Source organism: Achroia grisella, unplaced genomic scaffold (assembly GCF_030625045.1).
Source record: "Achroia grisella isolate CSIRO2021 unplaced genomic scaffold, CSIRO_AGI_Agris_v1 utg660, whole genome shotgun sequence".
Classification (NCBI taxonomy): domain Eukaryota; kingdom Metazoa; phylum Arthropoda; class Insecta; order Lepidoptera; family Pyralidae; genus Achroia; species Achroia grisella.
This window is the reverse complement of record NW_026712984.1, coordinates 2,247,258-2,273,697: the sequence shown is the minus strand read 5'-3', so window position 1 is coordinate 2,273,697 and position 26,440 is coordinate 2,247,258. Positions and strand designations below refer to the sequence as shown.

General features: G+C 31.6%; 1 protein-coding gene across 1 annotated transcript in view; it reads right to left on the bottom strand.

The window, feature by feature from the left end:
* Positions 1-1,216: 1,216 nt before the first annotated feature.
* Positions 1,217-26,440, bottom strand: part of LOC131849559 (orexin/Hypocretin receptor type 1-like) — a 35,488-nt gene continuing 10,264 nt past the window's right edge. Inside the window, exons 3-7 of the mRNA XM_059199651.1 lie at positions 26,178-26,319; positions 22,902-23,029; positions 20,451-20,607; positions 15,642-15,754; positions 1,217-1,551 (exon numbers count right to left, since the gene is read on the bottom strand). Of these exons, the coding sequence (XP_059055634.1) occupies positions 1,217-1,551; positions 15,642-15,754; positions 20,451-20,607; positions 22,902-23,029; positions 26,178-26,319 (875 nt within the window). The remainder of the gene's footprint in view (positions 1,552-15,641; positions 15,755-20,450; positions 20,608-22,901; positions 23,030-26,177; positions 26,320-26,440) is intronic.

Here is a 26,440-nt window from a genome sequence, read left to right as displayed (position 1 = left end):
TGGCTAGTTTATGCGTACGGGTGTGCGTGACAAAAGCGTTTAAGTACCCGTCATGTTTGTGTTATTGTTATATTTTTATGCATGGATGATAATAGAATCGTGCACAATAGGTGCTATAGGATGTATAAAACAATCTAGATATATATATACACATATATACATTTCTGGTGTTACACTTGATTTGTAACAAACCTCTTTAGTAACGGCTTGATAGATTGTTTTTTTAAATGTTTCGACATTAAAAATACATACAACCCTCCAATTTGTCCCTTCTAATATGAACATCTATTTTTTCATAGGCATACTAATTTACATGACCCTGGCAATTTTGTTAATAAAGTAATTGAACAATAAAAAATAAACCCGGGATTAGTTTTATATGAATAACAATAGTATTCGAATTTCTGACTAATGGTCTGTTGACGGAAACACTAATACAAGAATGACAAGATACGATAGGAGGGTCGCTGCTTAATACGTACTTCGAGTAACTGTCTGCGAAACGTGGTCATAAGTCAAGTGTTGTGTTTGCCACAATCTAGACAGTTCTTAGTTCCCATTTGGGATAAATCGTGAAGCTATATTTAATAAGAGTATGGTAATAGCACATAATCACCTTAATAAACCTGCTCCTCTTAGGTGGGTACCTAGTGTAGTGTATGAAACTTAACAAAGAACTCCTAAAGGGCGAGTAGATCGTCTACTGAAAATCTCATTCCAGATCTAGAAATCGAATATGCAAATGATTCGGGATTGTCTTCTAAAATTACACGAGATCTCGCAAGATTAGGTTTGCATCCGCTACATGTACATTTTACAAACCTGCAGCATTCAAAGAAGAAATATTTAGATCTAAATTGTTCACGTCTTAACACTAATCTATCTAATACATCGTGTTAATCTTCCTCTTATTCTTAATCTGGCAACTATTTAAACTACGATTGAACTTAAATTTAAACCCGTTTTTGCATTCATCCTGTACCGTAAACAATTCTTTAGAGTCATCAGCCCGATAATCCGCATAAGTGTCGCTATGACGTTCCTCAATGAAATCACATTTCTTCCTTCCAAACTCACAAACTCCACTTCTATCGGCGCCTTTGAAACAATCATAGTGAGGCTTACAATCAATACTATTTGTACTTCTAGCGATATAACTTTCAACACCATCTTTCCTGATGTCATTGTAGCAGACAAGAAAATTCTTGCCTAACTGTCAATCTCTACCATCCGTGGTTAGAGTGAATCTCGTAGCAGATTCGCTTAGTGAATCGTCCCTAATTTTTGGTCTGCGGTTCCCATTTATTTGTTCAATAAAAGAAGTATTGGTGTTTCTCACACAATCTCGATGCATATTGTGATTTGATGGGGAGAGATGAGTCAATCTGTAGCTCACGCAAGAGTCATTTCGTCGTACAATAGTTCTGGTGGTACCAGCTCGGGAACTGCCGATTGGGGCGAAGGATGTACCGTTCTGCTCCGCTGGTGGTTGTGAAAAACAGCAGCAGAAGCATTTGAAGTAGGATCTGTGGAATTCTCTTCGGAATTTGCCTGCAACAAGAGAGAAGTTATTAAGAGAAGTGCCGTGGGGCTCTGATGGTTTTTTAGCTTTTTGAGGCTAATTTACAGCAGTCTAGTGATTTTTGGTTGCTCTTTTACATTAACATCAAAATAGACTTTTTACAAATTTTTCGTTCTACCGCTAAACAGATTCAATTGTAAGTTGTATTCTGGTATGAAGAATGAGTTATGGCATTGAAATTAAACATACTGAGGCATGACACCTTAATAAAAGTTACCTAGAGGAATGGTAAGAATGAGGGTTTAATACTTTCTATACTATTTTCCATCAGGTGGGCAGTTGATTGTTTGCTAAAAAATATTTTAGTGCTTTATTATTATAGTTAATATTATTCTAAATATACATACAGTGATATTATATTTCTTTGCATTATATTAGAAAGTGCTCTGTGATATATCTATAGGGTCTAAGAATGCCGTTGAATATAGAATTGCTAGAATTTTCTTTGTATAAGTCTCCAATATAAATAAACTGCGCTATTAATATTACTCCATTAACGCAAGAGATCTATTAAACTTGGTGGACTATACAAAGCAAATCCTATTATGATTGTTAAGAGGCGTTTTTAAAGCTTCAGATCGTATTTTTTTTTATTTGATATCCTAATTGGATTTTGTTAAATCAAAGAATGCTATAAGATTAATAAATATAGAATAAGAATTTTATTTAAATATAGATTATTCTAAAGAATTTATCTAGTTAATAGCCTAAAAAAATCTACAAATAGTAAGATTACAGAAAAGACGGAACGCTTACGTATAATAAGTAAGAAAATGATTTTCAAATGCTTGAATTATTATGTGCAAATAAGAAAGTGTATAATTATGTTTAAAATTAAAAAATATGGAAGTACAATTACAGACTCTAATGGTGAAAATATTAAATCTCAAATCTTTAAATAGACATGGAAGACAGCGATAGTGCTGTCTTCTTCTAAACCACACATTGTCAATTAGAATTAGAGATTTTTTTTTAAGAAGATCTAATATGTATGATAGCGCAAACTCAATACAATGACTATTTTCATTGTTAATTGATTAATTTAATTATATTCGGCCTATATTGATTAAATCACTGTTATTTAATATTTAACACAATGAAGTATTAAAGTTAAGGATTATTATAAATATTGTAAATAGCGCCATCTAGTACTTATAGACCGAACTAAGTTGTTTGTCATAAGATAATCGTTACGCCTGCTTCTCTCCCTACTACACTGACTTCGGTCTATAAATACGGAGGTCGGTAATTGAATAACTCTCTTTCTGTGTGTAACCGTTGCACCGAATACATCTCTGGAATTTGATAAAAGTGTTTATTATTTAATTATCGTCACGGTGAGTTGTCTGGTATCAATCCCCGCTCTTACATGTATATGTATGTTTTATTTATATCCTTCATTAAGCCCACAGAGTATCAATGGGCTAAATGGAGCAAATATTGAGTGTTGCGTTGGCATGACAATTAACTATATCTCTGAATACAGCATACGGGATGACCGTCATGACGGTATGTTTTTATGTTATGTTTTGTATAATATACAACCCTTTACCTTTACGTAGTATAAAATGAAGTTGTCTGTTCGCCTAGATCTTTTAAGCCACTGGTATAGTATAAAATAAGTAATAGCTGTCAATAGTACATACAGTATGTATGCTTAAATCTTTTGAATTACCTAACCGATTTTAATACAGCTCTCAGCATACATAGAGTAATGCAAGAGGAAGGTTTATTTAGAACAGAATTAGAACAGAAAAGTTGCGAAGTACTATGATTTACCATTTGATGTATAATAAACATATTTTTATGTAATAAACACATTCCGATTGGATAACGCCGCTGGGGGAGGGGTCGTTATTAATATAAAATTGTTATACCTGAATCAAAAAAGAAGAGTATAAGAAAATTGAAAATATATAAGTATATTCAATGTTCATAACTATGTCCTCTAGGATTGTTGTCGTAAGTATACGAGTATTACAGGTTAGTCACCTGGTATTTTGACACGTAATATAAACTTTTATGTGTGCAAAGATATACGGTACTAGAGTAATATAAAAAGGTCGTTAGTTCAGCAAATGGGCAGTAACTGTACTGAGAACAAAACACTGATATTAATAGCTTTACCATTTGGTGGTCTTGAATGATCACTAGTTTTTACGCGTGATTATTTCCTCTTATTTATGATAACTGACGTTGTAGTTAGATTCTTTTTGTTTGAGAGTTTAATATTGCTAAATAATAAGTATCAAATATATTGGAAATTAATTAATCTGAACTACTCATTCATAATAAGAAGCATCTAATATAATTAGTCGTCAGTTCGTGTCACCGTCTTTGTTTTTAAAATTCTAAAATCATTTATGCACCGCATCCAGTACTGTTTAGTATCTTTATATTTCTGTCCCTACCGTTTGATTACATCGCTTGATAATAATAGTATACCGTCATGATCGTTTTCCCAATGGGGTAATTACGGGGCATCGTTAATTGTCAACGTAATAGTGAACGCTTGAATAAAATAGAATAGAATTAAATAGTAATAGATTAGAAAATGATTTATTCAAATAAACTTCATAGAAGTTATGAATAGTCATCACTTTTTTAATCTACCGCTAATAATTATAATAGTTCCAACTTTACACTTTTATGTAGAATCGGAATTTGATCACTGATATTGATTAATTCAGTTGATTGATTATGACGCTTCTAGTAGTGGTGGTCAGATTTCCTTTCCAGAATGTTTATGATCTCATATATGCTAATATATGCTTATTCTATACAATATATACTTTAAATGTAAGGCGGGGTGGTAAACTTGATGATGATATTCAAACAGTAAATATAAACTTCAATAGTTCAATCATATCATAATTATAACCTTCAATAAATAATAATATGGAACAGTCCTAATAATATTCTAGTCATTTTCCTACACAAGTACATAATATAGGTAATCAGTATACAATATAGGTGTCCTAATGATAGGTCGAGTTACTGATTACTTAAAAAAATGCTTTAGTTTTCGTACAGTAATCTTTCCGGTTCTAGTTTAAAAAAGAGTCAATACTAGTATAAACACACAAAGGATGACACTATTTTGCAAAAAAAAAAAATAAAAGAATTATCTCTACATTTAAATATATTTCTTTCTTTCTTTCTTTCTTTCTATTTAACATTAGTGAAAAAAGTTTTTGCGTGAAATAGTATCTAACAAATATCCATCCATCCATACTCACAAACACCGCATTTATAATATTAGTAAGATGTATTCATTTATTCAGTATGACATTATATTATTCTTATATAAATTGTCTCTCTTTGACATAAATATAATATATTATCTATGTATTTATATAATAATTCATGTAAAACTCTGATTGTTATCGCTATAACTGCCCCACGAAGCTTTCTCTTCATACCTATAGATAGTTGCATTATGCTCGCCTTTTGTACAAGTTTTAATGAGCAATAAAGAATTAGTAATAGAAATACTTTTTTACTTTTTACTAATTTAGTACTTTCTCATAAACTGTTGTAGATCCATTTAGAGAACATTCGAATTTTCTGACCTCGAAAATCTAACATTCTCAACTGAAATCCACATACATTTCAAATGAATGAAAGTGTACCTATATCTGTTTAATTTACTTAAAAAATTAATTTTACAGTATAATGAAAAACATTTAACAAAGTGTCAATCCCAATAGATTTGTGCAAATTGGAATCCTTTCAAAGTTTCACTTCCAAATGGGACGTGTAACTAAAGTGATTGAGGTACTGTGAAGGGTACACAACTGGCTAATAATATCCTGAGGGATGTACAAATATCGACGTTATGTTATCGATAAATGTAATTTAAAGTGTAGTGTAGTTGTAAAACATAAAGCCCTTTCGGCTTCAAGTAGATTATTTACGAAGATAAAGTATTGTTACAGAGAAACAACGTCGAAATTTGTTAATCCATACAATTAACAATTTTCGACGTTGTCAGTTAATATATTATATATAGTGACAGTCGTATGATCGCGTAGTTTGTATGAAAGTTTTATTTTCAATCGTTGTAAATCATCAAAAGAATCGGTATTAATTTATAAATTTGTAGATAAAAGTAGGTAAGATTTGTTTTTATAGTAATTTAAAGTTTAGATGTTATGTAATTGATTAAGAAGACAACACGGAGCTAACATGCTCACTATTGTGCTAAGCTCCTAAATAAATAAAGAGAAAAAAAAATTGTAGTAAATAATTTTAAACATTCATTCAGTTTTCTTTCTTGGGGGAAATTGCTCAGCTTCATGATCACTATCATTTAGTTTAAATTTATACGATTAAACTTGTTTACTGTTTGTTTATTAGTGACCCGCAAATTAATCCTTCCGCACACATAACTAAAATCTACAACAAAACGCCAACGAGTTATACCTACACCTAAACCTTCCTCACTCTGGTGATTAATGAATTCCGCATGAAATCAATACAATAATTTTTATTATTTATATTTGTTATATTATTTTTAATTACAAAAAGACATATTTTATGTAATTATAATCTATCGTGTGGGTGCGACGAGAATGTCCGTATATTCTCGTCTTAACTTTATGATAGAAATAACAATTAAGTGAAATAAAGTTTTGATTATCATCTTTTCGGGCTTAATTTAATAAAATTAACTTTATAACCCAAATGTTAATGACGTCACATACAGTTAACAGCTCACACAGCGCCTTCCAGTCTGGTCGACAAGATTAGATTGTTAGAATTATATTCAAGTTTCAACCTAGTTACAAAGTTATGTATGGTTCATTGTTGGTTTGTTTATGGATCATATGATATAATAGGGGAAACTAGTTAAATAATATACCTTTACAAATAGTCCTAGAAGGGGTAATCACGAGCATTGTGAACTGTCAACGTGGTGGCTAACGAATTACTTGTCATACCTACTTTTGCTATATATATTTGAATCCATCGCAAGAAGTGTAAACTTAACTGCCTACTTAACTTAATGGTAAGTGTGTGTTTTTATGTTTTTTGTATATATTTGAATTTTATATTTTGACGTTCTGTTTTCATATACCGTTTGTTTTCTTATGCCATCTGGTCTTTATATTTTTGCTAGCGAGCTGATTACACCTATTTTACCTCACCTAGGAACGTGTCTCATTTTTAACCAGCCTTAATACAGTCCTTCCTTCCGTAACAGTAAGTATTATCCGTTCCCTATAAACATACATTAACAGCACTGCCACATTGTACTGAGACGGCTGTAATACCACTTGCGTCGACATTTCGGAGGACAAAGATGTCATTACTCTTATCCTGTAATTTATTAGGCTCTTTAACGGAAACCATGTTTAAACAGCAACCTGCTTAGTGGCTGAAATACGCAGATAATGGAAGGGAAATTTAAAATAAATACTTTCACTAGCTATTTACATAGTGTCCTAATATATATAATTTAAATGAAATAAAGATAAACATATATTTCACGACTATAAAAGTTATTAAAATCTTCATTTTGCAACTTCATCTCTACAAACTTTCCCGCCTACTCCAGAATATTATTTGAGACTAGCTGTTCCCGTGACTTCGTCCGCGTGGAATTTAACTTTATTTTTCTAAAATAAAAGTAGCCTAAGTTACTCCTTATTACATCAGCTACCTGCCAAAAAGCCCCGTCAAAATCGGTCCAGCCATTTCAGAGATTAGCCGGAACAAACAGACAGAAAAACAGACAAAAATATTATATTAAAAAATGATATTTTGATGTATGTACCGTATTAAATAGTAAAAAACGCTTATTTCAATATTACAAACAGATACTCTAATTTTATTTATATGTATAGATAAAAGAAAGTATGTAGTAATAAAATGTAGTAGGAAGTATCTCGTAATAAAATCTACATCATATATCATCTAGTGCAATGAGTATTTTCATATAAATTTCATATATCTAATTTGTATTGTAAATGGTGTAGAACAAACAGACACACTTTCGGATTTATAATAGTATAAATACGATATATAATTGAGTGAACAGAAATTTAATAATAAATATCATCGTTGTGAAATTAAAGTCTCTAAAGATAATTTGTAGGTGTTGTGAAGAGACGAAACAAGATCGTTAATTTAAATAATTATTATCAAATTACCTATTCTATTCTATAGACAAAATATAAATATTCTGTTCTAGAATGATTGATCTTGTGGTTAGGTTTTTTAAGTTAAGATAGTTAAAAGAGCCTAACCAGATCATAAAATTATTGGCTGTAAAAGCATTTAGTATTTTTAACTGGTAAGAGTCTGGCAGTACCCGTCTACCTCCACCGGGGATGGCGGGTCTCCATGAGGATATACCCCAAGTAAAAAATGTTGTAATGAATTTTAACTAGTTTATTTTTATTAGTTCAACATAGCATATGTAACAATAACAAGAAGCAACTAGTAGAATTAGTTCCATACGCATATAATTATGATAAATGTGGACTCATTCTATTTATTTAAATGTTTTATGTACAATGTCTTTTTTTAATGGAATAACAAAAGAACTGACGGATGATCTGATGATAAGTGGCAACCATCCCTATAACAGTAATCAGTATACATGTAACTAGCTATATCTGCGGTTTCACACGTTTGAAAGTTTTACCCTAGGTGTTATTTTTTTTTCATACTACCCTAATGCTGTTGGCCGCAGCTGGCCTTTACAGCTCCTGATGTAAAGCTATATTACTGTAAAATTAAATCCGAATCTGATGAGTAGTTTTTGTAGGAAAGAGTAATAAACATCCATCCATCCATACTCACAAACTTTCGTATATAATATTAGTAAGATAAATCGCCTACACTATGCCACAAAGGATTTGGAAATTGCCTACTACATCCAGACCAGAAGTAACCTTCATGTATAGGCCTCGCTAGTCTAACGGTTAAGCACACCGTCTACTTCCAAAGATTGCTGGTTGATTCCTTGCACGATGTAAATATTTGCATTCATAAGTATGTTTGTATCCGTATGTGTCATTTCTTTTTATTAAAAATGTATTTTCAGTACTTCTATCAGTTGACTAACACAAGCTCTGTTTTGCTTGGGACTAGAATGCGTTGTGTGATTTGTTTTGAGGTGGAATATCGCTTATATGTTATTAAAAAAAAAAGAGTTGTTGATAACAATAAATTCTAACTAACCTATCTACAGTCTGAGTCCGAAAATTCTCAGATTTGAAAAACGGAACCATAGATTCAGTTTTATCGCAAATAATTCTCTTAATTAAGGCCTCACAAATTGCCACTTCGTATACAAATATGCAAAGTGAAATGTAGGCATTTCAAGTATTTCAACAAGTCACGATGTTTACATTTGGCTACGTATCTCAGTATCTCATCTAGTATTACATTAACATATATTATTAATACTTATTTAATTTATATCAAAATGATTAAGTCTATAAATAAGTTGAATATTTGTTTTTATTGAGATTTATTTCAGTGATGGATGTGGGTGGACATGCAAACTAGTTTTTCAAGTGACTCTACATTTGTGACTATTTTACAGTGTAATTGTAATAATAATGAAATGAGAACATTTAACTACCGTATCAGTTCACTTACTGACCTGAGAAGCCTGGAAATCCTGTAAGCAAAATATAACAGATGCATTTTTTAACTGAAGCAGAATAAAAACAATATGTCATATCGATAAAAATGCATGCAAAAACGTATATTAAAAATTTCATATTGAATATTTTCAACTCTAATTTTTAATATATATTATAAATTTCAGACTCATGATATTAATACATTGAGATATATTATTTTACTAAATTGAATGATATTGAGAAAAAAAAATTAAATAGTTTAGTAATATATAATGTTATGTATAATGTTTGCTTATTGCGCAGAATGTTATAAACATAATTAATAAATACTTATTATTTTACATTGAATAGTTTGAGTTTTAATTTTAAATTATATTCATAAATTGCTATATATATATATTTTTCCTATAGCGATTAATTAAGATATATCATTAAATTATATCAAAAACATATATTTTTGAAAGCAATAACATTAGGATGATTTCAAAACATGCATAAATAAATTATGCATATTTCTTATTGTAAGTAATTATTAAATTTTATGAAACTAATTTACCTATATTTTTGTCATTAAAAAGTAGTATTTATTATAAATAACTGCATGGTTCTCGTTCTATATATTATAAATATCAATCTATAATATATACTCTATACGCACTGGCGGAAAAGGCGTGGGTGCAACTTATAAGTTTTATATTTGATATAATAATGTAATATGAAAAAAAAAAACAAATGAATTAATGCATATAAATGTTTGTAATGAGTGGGGATCAAACCTATAATCATCCAAGGCAAGGCAGTGTTAAACCGCTGAAACTCCGAGGTTACAAAAGGTGGCATTGAGCCCATTATAATATAGAAACGGAACTGAAAACTTGAAGTACCTTCCTTTTGTTAGAGCTAATGGGCCCCGGAACTGACGCTTTGTGCCAAATCGATTGAGACATCTTTCATCAAAAACCATTGAGCTATTATATAATAATATGAGTCGAGAAGACGCCACGTTCCAATATCTTCACATATAAAACCTCAGAGTCTACAGTTGTAACTTTTAAACGTTTGTATTTAGTAACTATATATGTAGTTAGTTGGTATTTTCTCAAAATTTTGTAATGATGCGTCACGACTATGTTGTACTAGTAAACTGAATTTGTGCCTGAACTGAAATAATGCCTCATAGATTAATGGCTTGAACGCGCTAATCTCAGCCCAAAATCCTTTTTTTAAATACCAAAGATTAACATTATTGGCTATTAAATAGTATGCTGGGATCTTTAGGAGTTAAGCAAAAAGAAAACCATCAACAGCACAATGTGATGCGATGCCGTAGGCGGGCGGATGACTCACGGACCCACAAATTGTATATCATCATCATGAGGAAAGTTATTCCATAAAGTAGGGTATAGGAAATTATATCAGTGCAGTATCTATCTTATCACCATGACATTTTAGTATGCAGATAATAAATACATTTGTTATTAAAATACGTGATTATGATATCGAGTCTGTATAGAGCTATGCTATCGAGTGACTATAAGAATTGCGGTGGTAATGCCACAACTAGTTGCTTTTTTGATTACGGAGTATCACAAGTATCATCATTGCTATCAATGCCTCCTGTCAGATTTACTTCCGAAAAAATCGCCATAATGTGTTAACTGGCCTTAATTCATGCTCATATTATCTCTTTAGTTTGTTACACCATTTCATCTTCTTAGTTTGTTGTGCGAACGATTTGATGGGATGGTTTCTCTAATATGTTGGTAATATTATACATCAATGTTAAGATCCAACGACTAGTTTGAAAGTTGTAGACAGGAGAACAGAAAACAATGGCGTCAGGAAAGTTTCATGAATGTACTCTACAGACGCCGGGTTATAAAGCTTGTTTTGACTGACATCAAATTGATATATACTTATTTTGTTGATAGGTCTCTCTTTTATTTCCTTCTATACATAGTAAAACCGAAATAGGGAGACGGTTTCTTTTTACACTTTCAAAACCAATAGTTATTTAACTTAGCATATACGTTGCATTTGGCATGGAGAAGAGATGGTATTATCGATCTACAGTTATGGTCGGCATCAGCCGATGACCTCGGTAGTTTAGCGGTGTAGACATCGCTTTACTGCCGATGGTCGCGGATTGGAATCCTTGCACAGTATAAACATTTGTATTAACGAGTACGATTGTTTGTATTGGTCTAGGTGTTTTCTATGTATATGTCGCCGCAGCTACATTATAACCCACAAATTAAAAATAAGGAGATGAATGACGCATCTGCTGTTGATTTACCATATTGATTATCAACATTAATAGAAACTGAATCACATTCATTACATCTTTAATATAAGGACGATAGATGGAGCTACCATGCGGCTTAATATCAACGCATAATCGCCGCTAGATGGCGTCATTATCAGTCCTTAACTTATGTTTGTTATTTAAAATTACTAAATATAGTAAAAACTAAATTAAATATTAAAATTTATTATGAATTAAGCAATTGTTATGTGAATTGTAAATAAATTTATCTATGTCGAGCGAATGTCGGATGTTGCGTAACGTCCGCCATTTGCGTGCGGATTTCCTTCACAATAATTAAAACTTTGATAAAATCTTGTAACCATTTTAAAAAGAAAATAATGCAATCATCTTGATTTAAATTTAAATACCAAAAAGTTATTTTTAACAATAATGTAACGTTCAATAATTTTGCATTTAAGTTGTTAACTAAAATCAACATGAAAAACATCCGGATGATTCGGTTAATAGTGTAAGTCAAATTTATTAATATTACAAGTTTATGGCTTTATTTAATTGCTAATATTATTAGAATAACTAGACGGTAATTTAAGTAATTATGCCGCTTTATTATTGTTTAATTATAAGCCTTAGGCAAAAATGGTATTTATATCGACACCTTCCGACTTGAGCGCGCGTTCAAGTTGGAGGGAACACGATTTGACCACATGGCTGGTCTTGTGAATAAGATTCATTCTGTGTTCGGTGCTCGAGCGGCGTGGAAGCTTGAAAACTCTTGTTACTTTAGTAGAATCAATTTGTAATTATAATCACATTAGAAAAGTATTGTGTTATAAAATAAAATGAAGGATGGACTATAATCATATTTAGAGATTATTATTATAATAATAAACTAATCTAATTTCGCTTGTTCTTTTATTATTTTAATGTAATGTTAAACTACTACCACTAGTAAAACCGATGATCCTATTATAGGTCATGTTTTTAAAAGTATTCCTGCTTTCCTACTCCGACATATATTATGGAAAAGACCACATCATCACTTAACATCAGGTGAGATTGCGGTCAAACGCGCTCAAATTATGATATAAAAAAAAATATGGATGTATTTATAAAAAAATGTTTTAAGTATTTATATCAGTTGTTTAGTATACCATGGATGTACAAGCTTTCTTAGCTTGGGACTATGAGTAGATGGCGCTTTGTGATTTGTAAAGGGTTATTATTATTGTAAAAACGTATTTCTATATAATTCATGTTATTAGAATGGAAAATTTGTGGCACATGACAAAAGATGATTCACATGTAATATTTTAACAATTTTAATTTTTCAAGAATGGTTTTATGTTTTCATAAGGGCAACGAATACGTGACTCTTTTGGTTTTTACACTTTTAACCATTATCATCAGATGGTCCGTTGCTAACACTGGCCTAAAACATCTGTAAATTTATAGTATACGTTGATTACCATGGTTTATAAATGAATAATAATAATTAAATAATAAATAAATAACTTTGGACACAGCGCCATCCAGTCCCACGGTAAGCAGACCTTGTGTAATGTCTACTGGACAATACTTAGATTTTTTTTTGTAAATATATGCATAGAAACAACCCAGACCGATCGACCGACAAACAATCATACTCATGTATACAAATGTTTGCACCGTGCGAGGAATCGAACCTGTAACCATCGGAAATAAAGCGGTGCACTAAACCGTTAGACTATATATAATATATTTAAGACTAGCTGTACCCGTGACTGCATCCTCGTGGAATTTTGAAATATTACTTTATTTTTCTAAAATAAAAGTAGCCTAAGTTACTCCTTTTACATCAGCTACTTGCTAATAAAAGTCCCGTCGAAATCGGTCCAGCCATTTCAGATATTAGCCGGAACAAACAGACAGAAAGACAAAAATTGAAAAAAATGGTATTTTAGTAAAAAACGGTTATATCAATATTACAAAGAGACACTCCACTTTTATTTATATGTATAGATATAAAAGTGGAGTTATATGTATACCATAGACTAATATATATTTTCAGCCTCTGCAACTTGTTTTAAAAGCTGTGTTTTGGTTGGTTCTGTTATGTGTTGGCGTTTTATGTTTAACTTTTGGTATATATGATCGGTATATACACCTATTTGACCTTTAGAAATATTGTATACTATTTCAGTCACATCGATGTTACGTGGTTGATAGAAGTAGTCCCACACACTCTTTTATGAGGAATATCACATGAGTTTTCCTATGGGAATTTTCCCAATGAAAAAATATACTTACCCCAATACTTATGTATGTCAAATATTTCTCCAATAGCAATATCATCGAGGAATGCTAACTGATAATATTTAAGTAAGTTTTCTCATCATATGGGACTGATAATACTTATCGCGTCCAACTGGTACTAGTCTGTCTAACAAATATTATTCATATAGACTTACGAATTATAATAGGTCGTGAGTTCATATCTGGCCGATATTTAAAAAAAGGTACATTTCTAATGTGCCGCACCGAAAACATAGTTTTTATATGTAAGTGTAGGAATTACAATAAATGGGTTAGATATTTTTTTTAATTTAAGGGCGGGGTCATTAAACTGTGGGTTCAATTGGGTGGTCACACTTATAGTGTTCTTATTTATATTAATATAATATATAACGTATGTCACTCTGAAATAATGGTAATGATATAATACCAACGAAATAATTTCATAAATATATCCAGTGGTTTAGAAGTTTACTTTCTTCAGAATAAGAATCAAATTTTTCTTTCTTATAATATGATTTTAGAAAAATCAGCATGCCATTAAAAAGTAATGACGAAATATTTATATTGCTTATTTTTGTATGCAAGTTATTTTATGTTTGTTACGATTAGTCCAACCAAACACGACAGTTAAAAAGTTAACTTAAATTGCTTAAGGCCTCATGAAAGGACGATTCTCCAAGGATCTTAGTCCGTTGGTGGACCGTTGGTTATTAAGTGTGTTTACTTTATATTTATTTGTTTACTTTGTACATAATTTCCTAAGTTGACATTACATTTACCCAATTCGCTGGCTTTAGGCACCTAAATAATTAAGAACTAGCGACTCGCCGGTGGTTTACACGGATGCAATTATTGCAAAGAAAAAAATATAAATAAAATCTCTTGTCATTTTATTTCAAACACTCTTGAATGTTTTCTAACACTCTTTAAATCTACCATCCATTCAATGATGATGCAGTCAAGAATAATGGGCATGAAATTTACTTGTTGAATGATAAGATATGTAAATCGTCATAATTCTGATTTCACGGTATTTATTTATTTTTGGAAGATAAAAGATGTAATTTTACAGGTTACTGATCATATTGAATTGTCCTATACCAATTAATAATAATCTTCACCAATAGTATATATATATATATATATAATGTGGGTAAACTCCGACACGACGGCCGATAGGAATCAGTGGAAAAAGATGATATATTATATACGCCTACCCCAAATAATGGGATATAGACAAGGCAATGATGATAATAGGCTAGCAAAGATTATCATATCATAAATATCAATATAATAAACATACATTTTTTTACCGTACAGACTAGAACTTGGCATGATAAGTACAAGTAGGTGATTCAAAAGATATTAGAAACTAACAAAAAAGTATGTCGTTAATGCCCATTTCATTATATAAAATTTATATTATAAACAATTCTTTGGATGCATGGTTGTTAATAATAAAATTAGTAATAATATTTTGTACACTACTAACTAGTATAAAATTCCCTATGTTTTTACTGTTAGCGTCTGTTTAGATTTTTTTAATGAGAAATATTTAAATTCTTTATTATAATGGTAGTTTGATTGGGTATAGTTCTTTTACTTTCTTTACAATGGTAAAATAGTCATCCTTTATAAATCTACACCAACATTATAAAGATGTCATGCTTTTTAGGTTATAAGGTGTAATCTCTGGATGTTGAAACGGATTTTGACATTTCTTTTCTTGTTGGATAGTCTGTTTATCGATGACGAGCGACGAGATCGAGCTATATAACATAGACATTATAACATCACGGTGCCATGAATAAAATTGGAGCTGCAATGAAAAATGTAGCAAAAACGAGGGAAACATGACGAAGGTTAGCTAGAATACATATACACACGTACATAAATATAGAATACACATACTCACCACTCATAAAGTTGTAGATAAGTGGATTCACAGCAGAGTTGGCATAACACATCACATGTGATATGAGCGCGATGCATGTCATCACATCAGTTTGTTGCACGTCGTAGGCCAACCTGTAGGGCAACAATGAAATCATATATAGTACTAGCTGTACTCGCGACTGCGTCCGCGTGGAATTAAATTTATTTTTATAAAATAAAAGTAGCCTAAGTTACTCCTTATTACATCAGCTACCTGCCAAAAAAGGTCCCGTCAAAATCGGTTGAGCCATTTCAGAGATTAGCCGGAACAAACAGACAGATAGACAAAAAATGTAAAAAATGTTATTTTGGTGTATGTACTGTATTTATATTCATATGCATGTAGTAAAAAACGGTTATTTCAATGTTACGAAACAGGCACTCCAATTTTATTTATATGTATAGATAACGGCCTCGGTGATATAGTGGTTTAGCTTACCGCTTTAGTTCCAATGGGTTTGATTCCTCCCTCAATAGACACATGAGTATTCATGAATATGTCTGGGTACTTTCTATGTATGTATCAGGTATATGTTAGAGGGTGCATAATCGATATAAAGAACCGATATCTTAACGCGGGAAACTGTAAAGACGTCTGCGTGGATCACATACTTCTGGCGTTGAGAAGCTAACTTTGCTGTGTCCTGGTTTGAAAAGTTGAGTTTTGGCAGTAAATTACATGAATGTTTTAAAAATTAAGTACACACTTAAAGATTAACTTATGGATGTTTCCTACGGCGGTTGTATGTGTATCAAATGTTTGTTCCATAATATACACCGATATCTTATGAATTTTAGACCCATTAATCAAACTAAGTATTCTTAAACGATTTTAAATTTAACAACAAAATTATGTATACTTATGATTAGTTAATGATAAAAAACAATAAAACAACGAAGAATATTTATTTATTTATTTAGGAAGATTAACGGTGTAATTTTACATGTTACTTGTCATATAAAATTGTCCTATGCCAATTAATAATCTTCGCCAATAGTATATAATACATATTTTATAAATGCTACAGAGGATTGGCTATAAAGTGGCCCGCTCAGAATGATGTCGCTGCACAGTTATGCTGCAGCGCTATTTCTCAGCGGAGCCTTATATTGGTAGACACGGATATCCTCCACGGACGTTTATGTTGATATTTTATGGTACAACTTTAATATAACGATGTATGCAGGCGGCAAAGTAAGGTTAGGTAAAAGCTTCTCGGTTAGATTTTCCTATGAACTCGTGATCGCGAATACTTATGGCGGTCATTATTGTGTTGCTCTTTTTCTAATAGTAACAATGCACTCGCCAACAGATTTCCTTAAAATCTTCTCTTAAAATCTTTTCAATTTATCTATATGCAAGCTGTTCCCGCGACTTCGTCCGCGTGGAATTTAACTTTATTTTTCTAAAATAGAAGTAGCCTAAGTTACTCCTTATAAATCAGCTACCTGCCAAAAAAAGTACCGTCAAAATCGGTCCAGCCATTTCAGAGATTAGCCGGAACAAACAGACCGACAGACAGACTGACAAAAATTATAAAAATTGTTATTTTGGTATATGTACCGTATATATATTCATATGCATGTAGTAAAAAACTTTATTTATATGTATAGATGTATAGATTAATACGTGAAGCACAGACTTTGTGCCCCTTTTTGGGAAATATGCGCGGGCGGAGGAGTATGAAACACACACTTATATTTTATATAGAGATTGCAGAATGCTAATATTTTATTTTAATTATACATAAATATATTTAAATGAATTAATGTAATGCGTATGAATGAAGATCATATCCTAAGGCCGGTGTTATATATGAATGTGGATGGTTCTAAGGGTAGAGGAAGACTGAAAAAGAGATGGATGGACTGTGTGAAAGATGATATGGTGAGAAAGGAAGTAAATAACGGGATGACTGCGAACAGGGATGAATGGAAGAGAAAAACATATTACGCCGACCACAAATAAATGGGATAAGGAAGAAGCAGATGATGATGATATTTAAATGAATAAAAAAAAATTACAAGTACTATATAGGTATGTGGTGTATTTGACACACAAGCAAGAAGTATATAAGACTTTTGACAATAGAACTTGAATAATGTTAGAATTTATAATTTAAATTAATTATGGTCAAATTGGAGTCGCCAATCGGTAGTATTTATTACTATGACATGTCCAGCAATCGTAGGTATATTTTTTATTTTATTTTATTATTATCATTATATCTTTTTATTATTATTATATTTCTTTTTATTTCCACAGACAGATATATTATCCCTGCTGTTATATACGTTTTCTTAATTTCATTATGCTTAGCTTCCTAATTATATTCACTAATAAGCGTTTATAATTCGAATAACACAAATTAACACAATATACATTGTTAATTTTAGAACTTTAGTTAATAATGACTGGCAGGATCAATGGCATACATCTAAGGTGTTTTCCCAAAGATGTTTCGACCAAATTCATAATCACATTAGAAGCTATGACGACGATGACAGATTAAAAATAATCGTTAATTTTTTGAAATGTTTTTACGGTATAAAGAAGATGTCATTAACATCTTAATGTCTGCGTTGGATTATGCCTGTAAAATGAAAGTCATTAATGTAATATGTAAATATAAAGTTATTTATGGGAATTATATATACAATCAATTGAATGTTAATCTTGGTTCAAGTTAATGTCCCTTGAATCTTCAACAGTTTCCAATCGAATGCCGTAAAATTAGCAAGGAGATAAGAGATCGGAACAAAAAGTTTACATTAATGCTAAAGTTTTCAAACTGTTCAGGTGGCAGGAGTATTAAGTAAGTTCGCAGTGCTCGGTGCCGACACCAGAGCTCAAGATAAAACGTAGACTAAAACTGTTTCCAAGTTTAAACAATGTTCTTTACACTTTGAATTCGGAAAAAAGTGATATTCAGTTCAATTGAATCTCTTTCCATGATGGTGCCGGTGATTTAGCGGTTTAGCACTGCCTTATTTTTGTTGGTCGCAGGTTCGTTTTACTGCATCTTCATCTTATCCAATCGAGCATGAGTTTATCCCTATTTCTCACATTAATTTGGTTTATTATTGATATTTTCATCACCGAGAAATTAATCAGAATATATTATATAAATTGGCACGCAAAGACTTTTATGATTAAGGCCCTGATTCGTACTCACGGTCTCTGCAGTCTAAGTAAGAATAGTAAACAACTATTTTTTTCATAATACTAGATAATTCACACAGCGCCATCTAGCCCCACACTAATTGTTTTGTAAATACATACATATTATATATAAAAAACACTCAGATCGATACAAATAATCATACTCATGGATACAAATGTTTACACTGTGCGAGGAATCGAACCCGCAACCACGTAAGTAAAGTGTGGTGCTATCCATCGACGATGAAAACTTCTTTAATGGAATTATCTCATGTCTTCAGATAGAATGTACTGTTTGAAATTAGTTATGCGCCGCGCATTGGAGCATGCGAGTGACAGCCGACAGTTTGATATTTTCAGGAACCTGAATCTGAACCTTAGTGAACAATGAAAACGGTTACGACTAAGAAAAGATAGGATAATATTTTTTAAGTTCATTATGTTCTGCAAAAGATCTGGTTTTCTTTTTATGTAATTCGAATGGTGGAGTGCTAAACCGGTAGGCCACTGAGATCACTATATTTTACGTTAAATCTGTAGGTTGTTAAAATATTATATAATTTTTTGAATATATTTATTGGTCAATAGTATTTGTTTTCAACTACTAGGATTAAATATTTATATTAGTTTTTTGTTTTATTTCACATATAAACGAAATAAAAGAGAAGAAGCAGATAAAACTAAGAACTGGTTTTTGATAAATAGCCTTGTTCTTTTGGCAATTCATGACATTTATTTGGACAGTATATTATTCATGGTTCTGCTTTTCATGATGAATATAAAATAAATTCAATTTCTAGAAAGTGATAGTAATATATCAAAGAAAGTGTGAAATTGAAATTTTTTTGTTAAAAAAGGGTTTATAGTGAATAAGATAAATGATATATGAATAGATTTTAACTAAATCTTATAATAATTATTAATATTTATTTTCTTTATAAAGTTTAAATAAAAGATATAATGGCATAGAATAAATAGAAGAGACAAAAATTTTTTGTGAATTTTTTAGTGAACGATATTGTATTTTTGTCATTATAATAATTATTAATATTTATTTTCTTTACAAAGTTTAAATAAAAGATATAATGGAATGGAATAAATGGAAGAGACAGAAACATGTCATAAAACTCGTTTTTAATATAATAGCCAATTCTTTTGGGTGTGTCATGGCATTTATTGGACCATATATTACTCTGCTCGAAAAATGTAACCACCTAACCGCTTTTGAGACTGCAGATAAAATTAATTCAATCTCCAGCAAGCAATATATTATTAAAATAACTGTATAAAGTGACACATCTGTGTTTGAAATATTATATTTTGTTTACAATGAAAAAGATATTTCATTGGGTATGGGCAACTTTAAGCTGCGAAATTAAAACACGAAGGGGGAACGATAGGGGATGAAAGTTTGTCTGGAGAATCAATCATTTCTGAATCTACGCAGACGAAGTTGTATCCAATATGTCTATATAATATGTATATATATTGAATTGCTTTAAGTATAAAAAAAGTAGAAGAAGAAATTGAAGTAAATTCATTAGTTATAATTATATTCCTATTACGTTTTCCATCACGTAAGCATACTGGGAAGAGTTTTGGTAGGAAGATAATCTCATATTTTACCTGAGTACAGACAGAAGATGAACGGGGAAGTAGCAGACAGCGAACATTACCACGACAGCTACCAGCATCTTGGCCGCTTTCCTTCTAGAACGAAGTTGTCCCTCTGTAGATGCGTTTGCGTGGATTGACGGTGTCGTTCTTCTATTAGCTGCTAGCCCTATAAAAACAAGAATTTATACATATTTTGTATGTTTGTACGTATTTTCTATGTATGTTTATGTGTATGTTTATAATAATAATTAAGTAATAAATAATTATATAAAACAGATCAAGGAAAAATTTTGAAGTCAGAATCAACAATTAAAGAGATTGATGGAAAATCGTGGGAAAATTGGCAACAGCTCTACCGATAATAGCGGCTCTTAAATTATGAATGAATTAATGAATAATGATGACCTATCTCTATCAATATATTTATCATTTGCCAGCGACGTAATCATATGGACTCCTATAGCGATGTTTGTACCTACAAAAATAGGAATATTATTAATATAAATTGTGTGTTATATATATAATTATTATTGTATTTCTGCCGAACTCTCTGGTGATGGAAATACTAATAATATTAAAACAAATTAAATGATCAGACACAGTCTAATCACTCCTCTCCATCCTAAGGTGGCTTGGAAGAAATCGCTATTTAGCAACAAGAACACTTACTGTTACCCCTATATTGTAATTTTTTTTTTATATTTGTTGTACATATTAAGTTATGTAATTTTTTTTCTGTGAGAGGAACAATAAAGAGTTTTTTATTTATTAATTTTAAAGACAGTGGTGTGTTCACCTCGCCTCGCCTACTCTATTAGATATACACTTGCATGCAATGCGACTGCATTTAGACATTAAAACATCAATAGTGTATAATGCCTCTAAATACAGCCATAAAATCATGAATAATTGATTATATATTTTACTGAGGAGTATATTTATTTTGTCAACAAAATTTCGTAAATTGACTAAAAGTTTGGACACCTAAAGTCGTTTCAACCTTTAGAATTTACAAGTCGGGCAGTAAACCACAAAGTTAGGATGCTTCCCTTTTTTCACACACGTCATTGAAATGATATATGGCAGAAATCAACCTGAGAAAAAAACTATATGAGAGGAACGGCGTCGTGAACTTTTTACCCTTACACCTAAATGTCCAATATTCATCTCAATATTTCTTCGCGTGGCTTTTTATACAACGAATATCCACTGGGTATGACAAATAGCTGACGGCTTTGATAGAAAGCGGTATACCTTCGTCAATATAATATCAGCTTGGGATCATGTCATCTCATGCATACATCGTGATCAGTAGAATAGGTCATATTGTAAAGTAGTCGAACATTTTTTGAGACTGGAATGGCTAACAGTTTGACGGGAAATAAACTTGACAATAATATAATAAGACAATATGCAGGGAATCTACAGGTTCGTAAAGTTCGTGAGTTTGGATATTCGAGGTAATACTGAGTGTTACCGATCCGATTTTTTAAATTCTTTTAGTCTTGTGTTGTATATTTATTCACTATCCATTTATAGTTGAGTTTCTTACCAGTTCAAAAGTGAAGTAACTGGACGGTAGGGATAGTAATAAAAAATATGACATGCACAAAAGCCTGATAGTCTGACATGAATATAAGTTAGTGAGTTTATCATCTAAGGAGATTATGGGGTATAGAACATCACGCAACGACCAATAGAAGGGCAGCTGCAATGAAAAATGTTGTAAAAACGAGGTAAATGTTACGGAGACAAAGTTATTTTGAATAGCTATTCTCTAATATTCAGTAGGAACATATTAATTGAAATTTCAGGTTTGGTATAAAATAATCCGCTCAAGTGCACGCATAATTGTTGATATTAACCCACAGTTCTTGTTTACTTATTTAACTGTTTTCAAATCACTTTAGAATAGCATAATATTATGAAGAAAAGCGATGAATGTAAGGTCGATTAGATTGTTTGTTGTTATTTACTGTTGTTTACTTTAAAATTACATAATCAGATTAAGCAGAGACTTCAACTTTCCTTATGATAACAATTTTCAGAGAGTAGATTAGAAGAAGTGTTTTCACTAACTTTTACCGATGAAATACTTTTTAAATTTACATTTAATTATTGTCATTTCATTGCCTAATCTGCATCTTACTGCCCAAAAAAGCAGATTTTTTACAGTCTATTTTTGGCTTGTTTTTCCACGCTCACGGTAGTCCAGTTTAGCATGTATGTGTTTGTATTTATTATAATTCCTTGTCTGAAAACTAACGCGCTATACAAGGTTGTCTCCGAAATAATCCTTTATAGAGTAAAAGAAAGAAAAAAATAGACTTTATTCAATATTTATTCCTTAATAAAAATTCGAATTCATTAAAAGTATATTTAAAATATAATTTGGTGTCATATTGTAAAATTTTATGCCCATTCTCAGAAAAGACCTACACAGGTATATATAAAACTTACAGTTGTTCTGTCCCGTAGTAGGAGTGGTGCAGAGTTTATGTGATTCCGCGTGGCCGGGTATGTTGTCTGATCTCCACAGCACCCTCACGATTTGGCAGTATGCAATCATCATGAGCAGCAGCGGAAACCTGGCGAAATAGTTATAAACTTTTGAATTTAGCACAGATTATTACTATAATGAATTGGACTTTAACACGAATAATTTTACCGTGAACTGGCTGTAATTTGCGACTTCGTCTGCTATTTTTGTAATAAAAGATCCGTCCTCGTGATAACATTTATCTTCACAAAAAAAATGTATTAATATACGGTCTACCCTTTAGTCATGGCAAGGAAATTAAGTTTTACAGACAGTCAAACAATCAGACAGAGACTTCCACATTTATAATATTAGTATGGATAAGGTTTACATCTCGATGTTTCTGACAAAATAGATATTTGTTATGACTTTTTTCACTCCAGAAAAATCCTTATATCGCTACGGATATTATTGATATTAGAACAATTTGATGTACTATCTTATAGAACGTCTTATAGAAAACAAAAATATATAATAGAAACGCGAAATATCTATCTAAACAACATGTACGTATTTCTCTAAACGTTAAATGCCATAAATGGTCGGCAGAGACAATAAATATTACTTTAAAAATATAAAATGGCTTTTATGTTAGAATGTCTTCTAGTTTTAACGTACGTTATGAAAAATGTGATCAATTCCCAAGCCGCCATTCTTCTCGTATCTCGGGAATCTTTCCATTGAGTTCTGAGCCCTTGTGATTGATTGTAACGATCGTCATTTTGGTTCTGATGAGTGAAGGCCTACAACCCACACTCATACACTAGACTATGGTGATGATTATGGTGAATATGAAATTGTAGTTTGAGTTTATATTTTATGTAGTACTTAATATCTACTTGACTGTAATCCCAGATGAGGTAGTTCGATATTTTATATGAAGATTATATGTACCGAGTTGTAATTTGTCAAAATATTTCTGTCACCTATTTCTGCCGATTAGCAGTCCCACTTCTATGCCCTTTTTTAATTTCTTCCGTGAGATATGACAGAAAAATTATATACATAGAGGTTCGACATCTTAGTCCACAGAGTAGCCAATTCTACGAATTTCTACGAATACATAAGAGGTATCGTGTAATAATAATATTTATAATCCAAGACAATACACACAGCGCTATCTGGTCCCAAGAGCTTCAATTTTGGGTACTAGACAACTAATACAAATACATAAATATTTTTTTTTGTAAATGCACATATAATATACGTCGAACACATCCAGACCGACACAAACACGCATGAACACAAATATTGGCATCATGCGAGAAATCTAACTACGACCAACGGAAATAAAGTGGTGTGCTAAACCACTACACCACCGAGGTCCTCAAACATGACAATGTGATGTCCGTAGTGCTGTTTTATGTATATAGTCCACGATAAGCACTCAGCAGGTGAGCCGTCAGATGGATGGACTGTATGAAAAATGATATGGCAAGAAAGGGATTGAATAGCTAAATGACTGTGAACAGAGACAAATGGAAAAGAAAAACATATTACGCCAGCTCCAAATTGTTTGGGATGAATGGACAAATGATGGAAATGAAAAGCAAATCATAATGATGACTCTAAGTTCTGTTAAATATACCTATATAATTTACTGTAAAACTTGTTTAATGTTTCTTGAATGTAATGCTTGATGAGCCTTAATAAAGCCTATTAGACGACAAGATTTAATTAACGCTTCGTCTCATTACGCGAAAAGTTGGATTATACCTTAGATTGGGGATAAGTAGTAAGAAAAGTCTTGGGTTTGAATCTAGCTGACACAAAAGTAAAGTTTATGTATTAAATTATATTTCCGACTCGTTATCCGGTAATGAAAATACCGTTAACAAATCTAATTAATCTGCGCGTCGATGTTTTAAGAATATGTGTTGTGTAGCAGGGCTGTTAGTGAGCTCCGTAACCGTAACATGATATGTATCTATTTTATTAGATATTTGTATTTTACTTCTAAAATTCCTTAAAAAATTTATCTCCGTAACCGAAATTATCCGAAACTAACGGATAATCCGAAATAATTTCATATCCGTATCCGGTATAATAATCATTCCTATATCCGAAACCTATCCGTATCCGAAATTTTATATCCATAACATCCCTGTTGTGTAGTCTCAAATATTGGCAACTAACGACTCTATTGTAGTTGCCAATGTTTGAGACTGCCCCATTGCTAGCAATTTCCTGGAAACATCGTCTTTAATTTCTGGTGAATTCGCCATGATCTTGTAACGGACCTGACTTTATGCTCATCGTGTCATCCTCTACGGGTGCACCGCCGGCCTAGAGCATTAGCGCAGGTTGATACAATATTCCGTATTCATTCATTAATTCAAAATATAGGGTTGCCAATAACAAGTCTTACTACTATATTTTGTATTTATAAACGATAATGACTTGTTATGATAATGATAATGATGATAAATATCACGCCTTCAGTATGATTTATGGACGCCCTCAACTATAACACGCAGATCTGGTTCCAATCTTTCAATCTGGCATACGTAAATAAATAAAGCGTTCAGATTTTGGTATATTTTTCTCGTCACTTTTAGTGATGCACCGGATCGTTAAATGTATATCCACGGATACGAATCTTTAGTGTCTAGATCCGTGGAATACGGATATGGATCTCTACGACTACGGTGTAGCTGCCAGTGACGTTGAAACGAGGGCTATATTAAGAAAGGTATATTAAGGTTTCTTATGGGCCGACATGACAAGGGATGACACTCCTGGTGTTTCAGGCTACAGTAACCGTTTACTATTGGATGGGGTGTATGCTTGTTTGCCACCATCGTTGTATAAAAGAACAACAGTATTTTTTATACTAACCATATTGTGGGTATATTTTGTAACTGAAAACAACATTTCAATTGATCAAAGCGTTTCTGATATTAGCATGTATTAAGGCACGTACTGACAAATAGACAAAAATTATAAAAGCGTTATAATATGTAAATGTCCCCTCAATTATATTTAATCAAACCTGAATGAATGATTTCATATACACGATGATATTTATTAAAAATGTAAAAGAGCCATTGAAAAACCACTAAAGTGAAAAAGCGGTTACACATTTTTCCTTTATCAAATAACCGTGGATATGGATACGAATAACTCCCACATCAGTAGTATTACGAGTATACAATATAGCTAGCATTCTTAGATTAAATTTTAATAATCCGACTTACGTGTAAAGGAAAAGCGCCTTTATGATGTGCCAATTGAGATCACTATCGTCCGACCATGTCGACGTACACTGCATGAAGTACTGCACATTGAAGCGGAGTTTCATCTTTCTTTGTACTTGCAACATCACGAATTCTGGTATATCTGAGAACAAAATTATTAGGTTACGTTTTGTAATCGACCATATTATATTCAAATGGTACATTCTTTATAAAATGTAATGGCAAGCAACCTGACGTTCCTCCTGGTGGAAAGTAGCGATAGT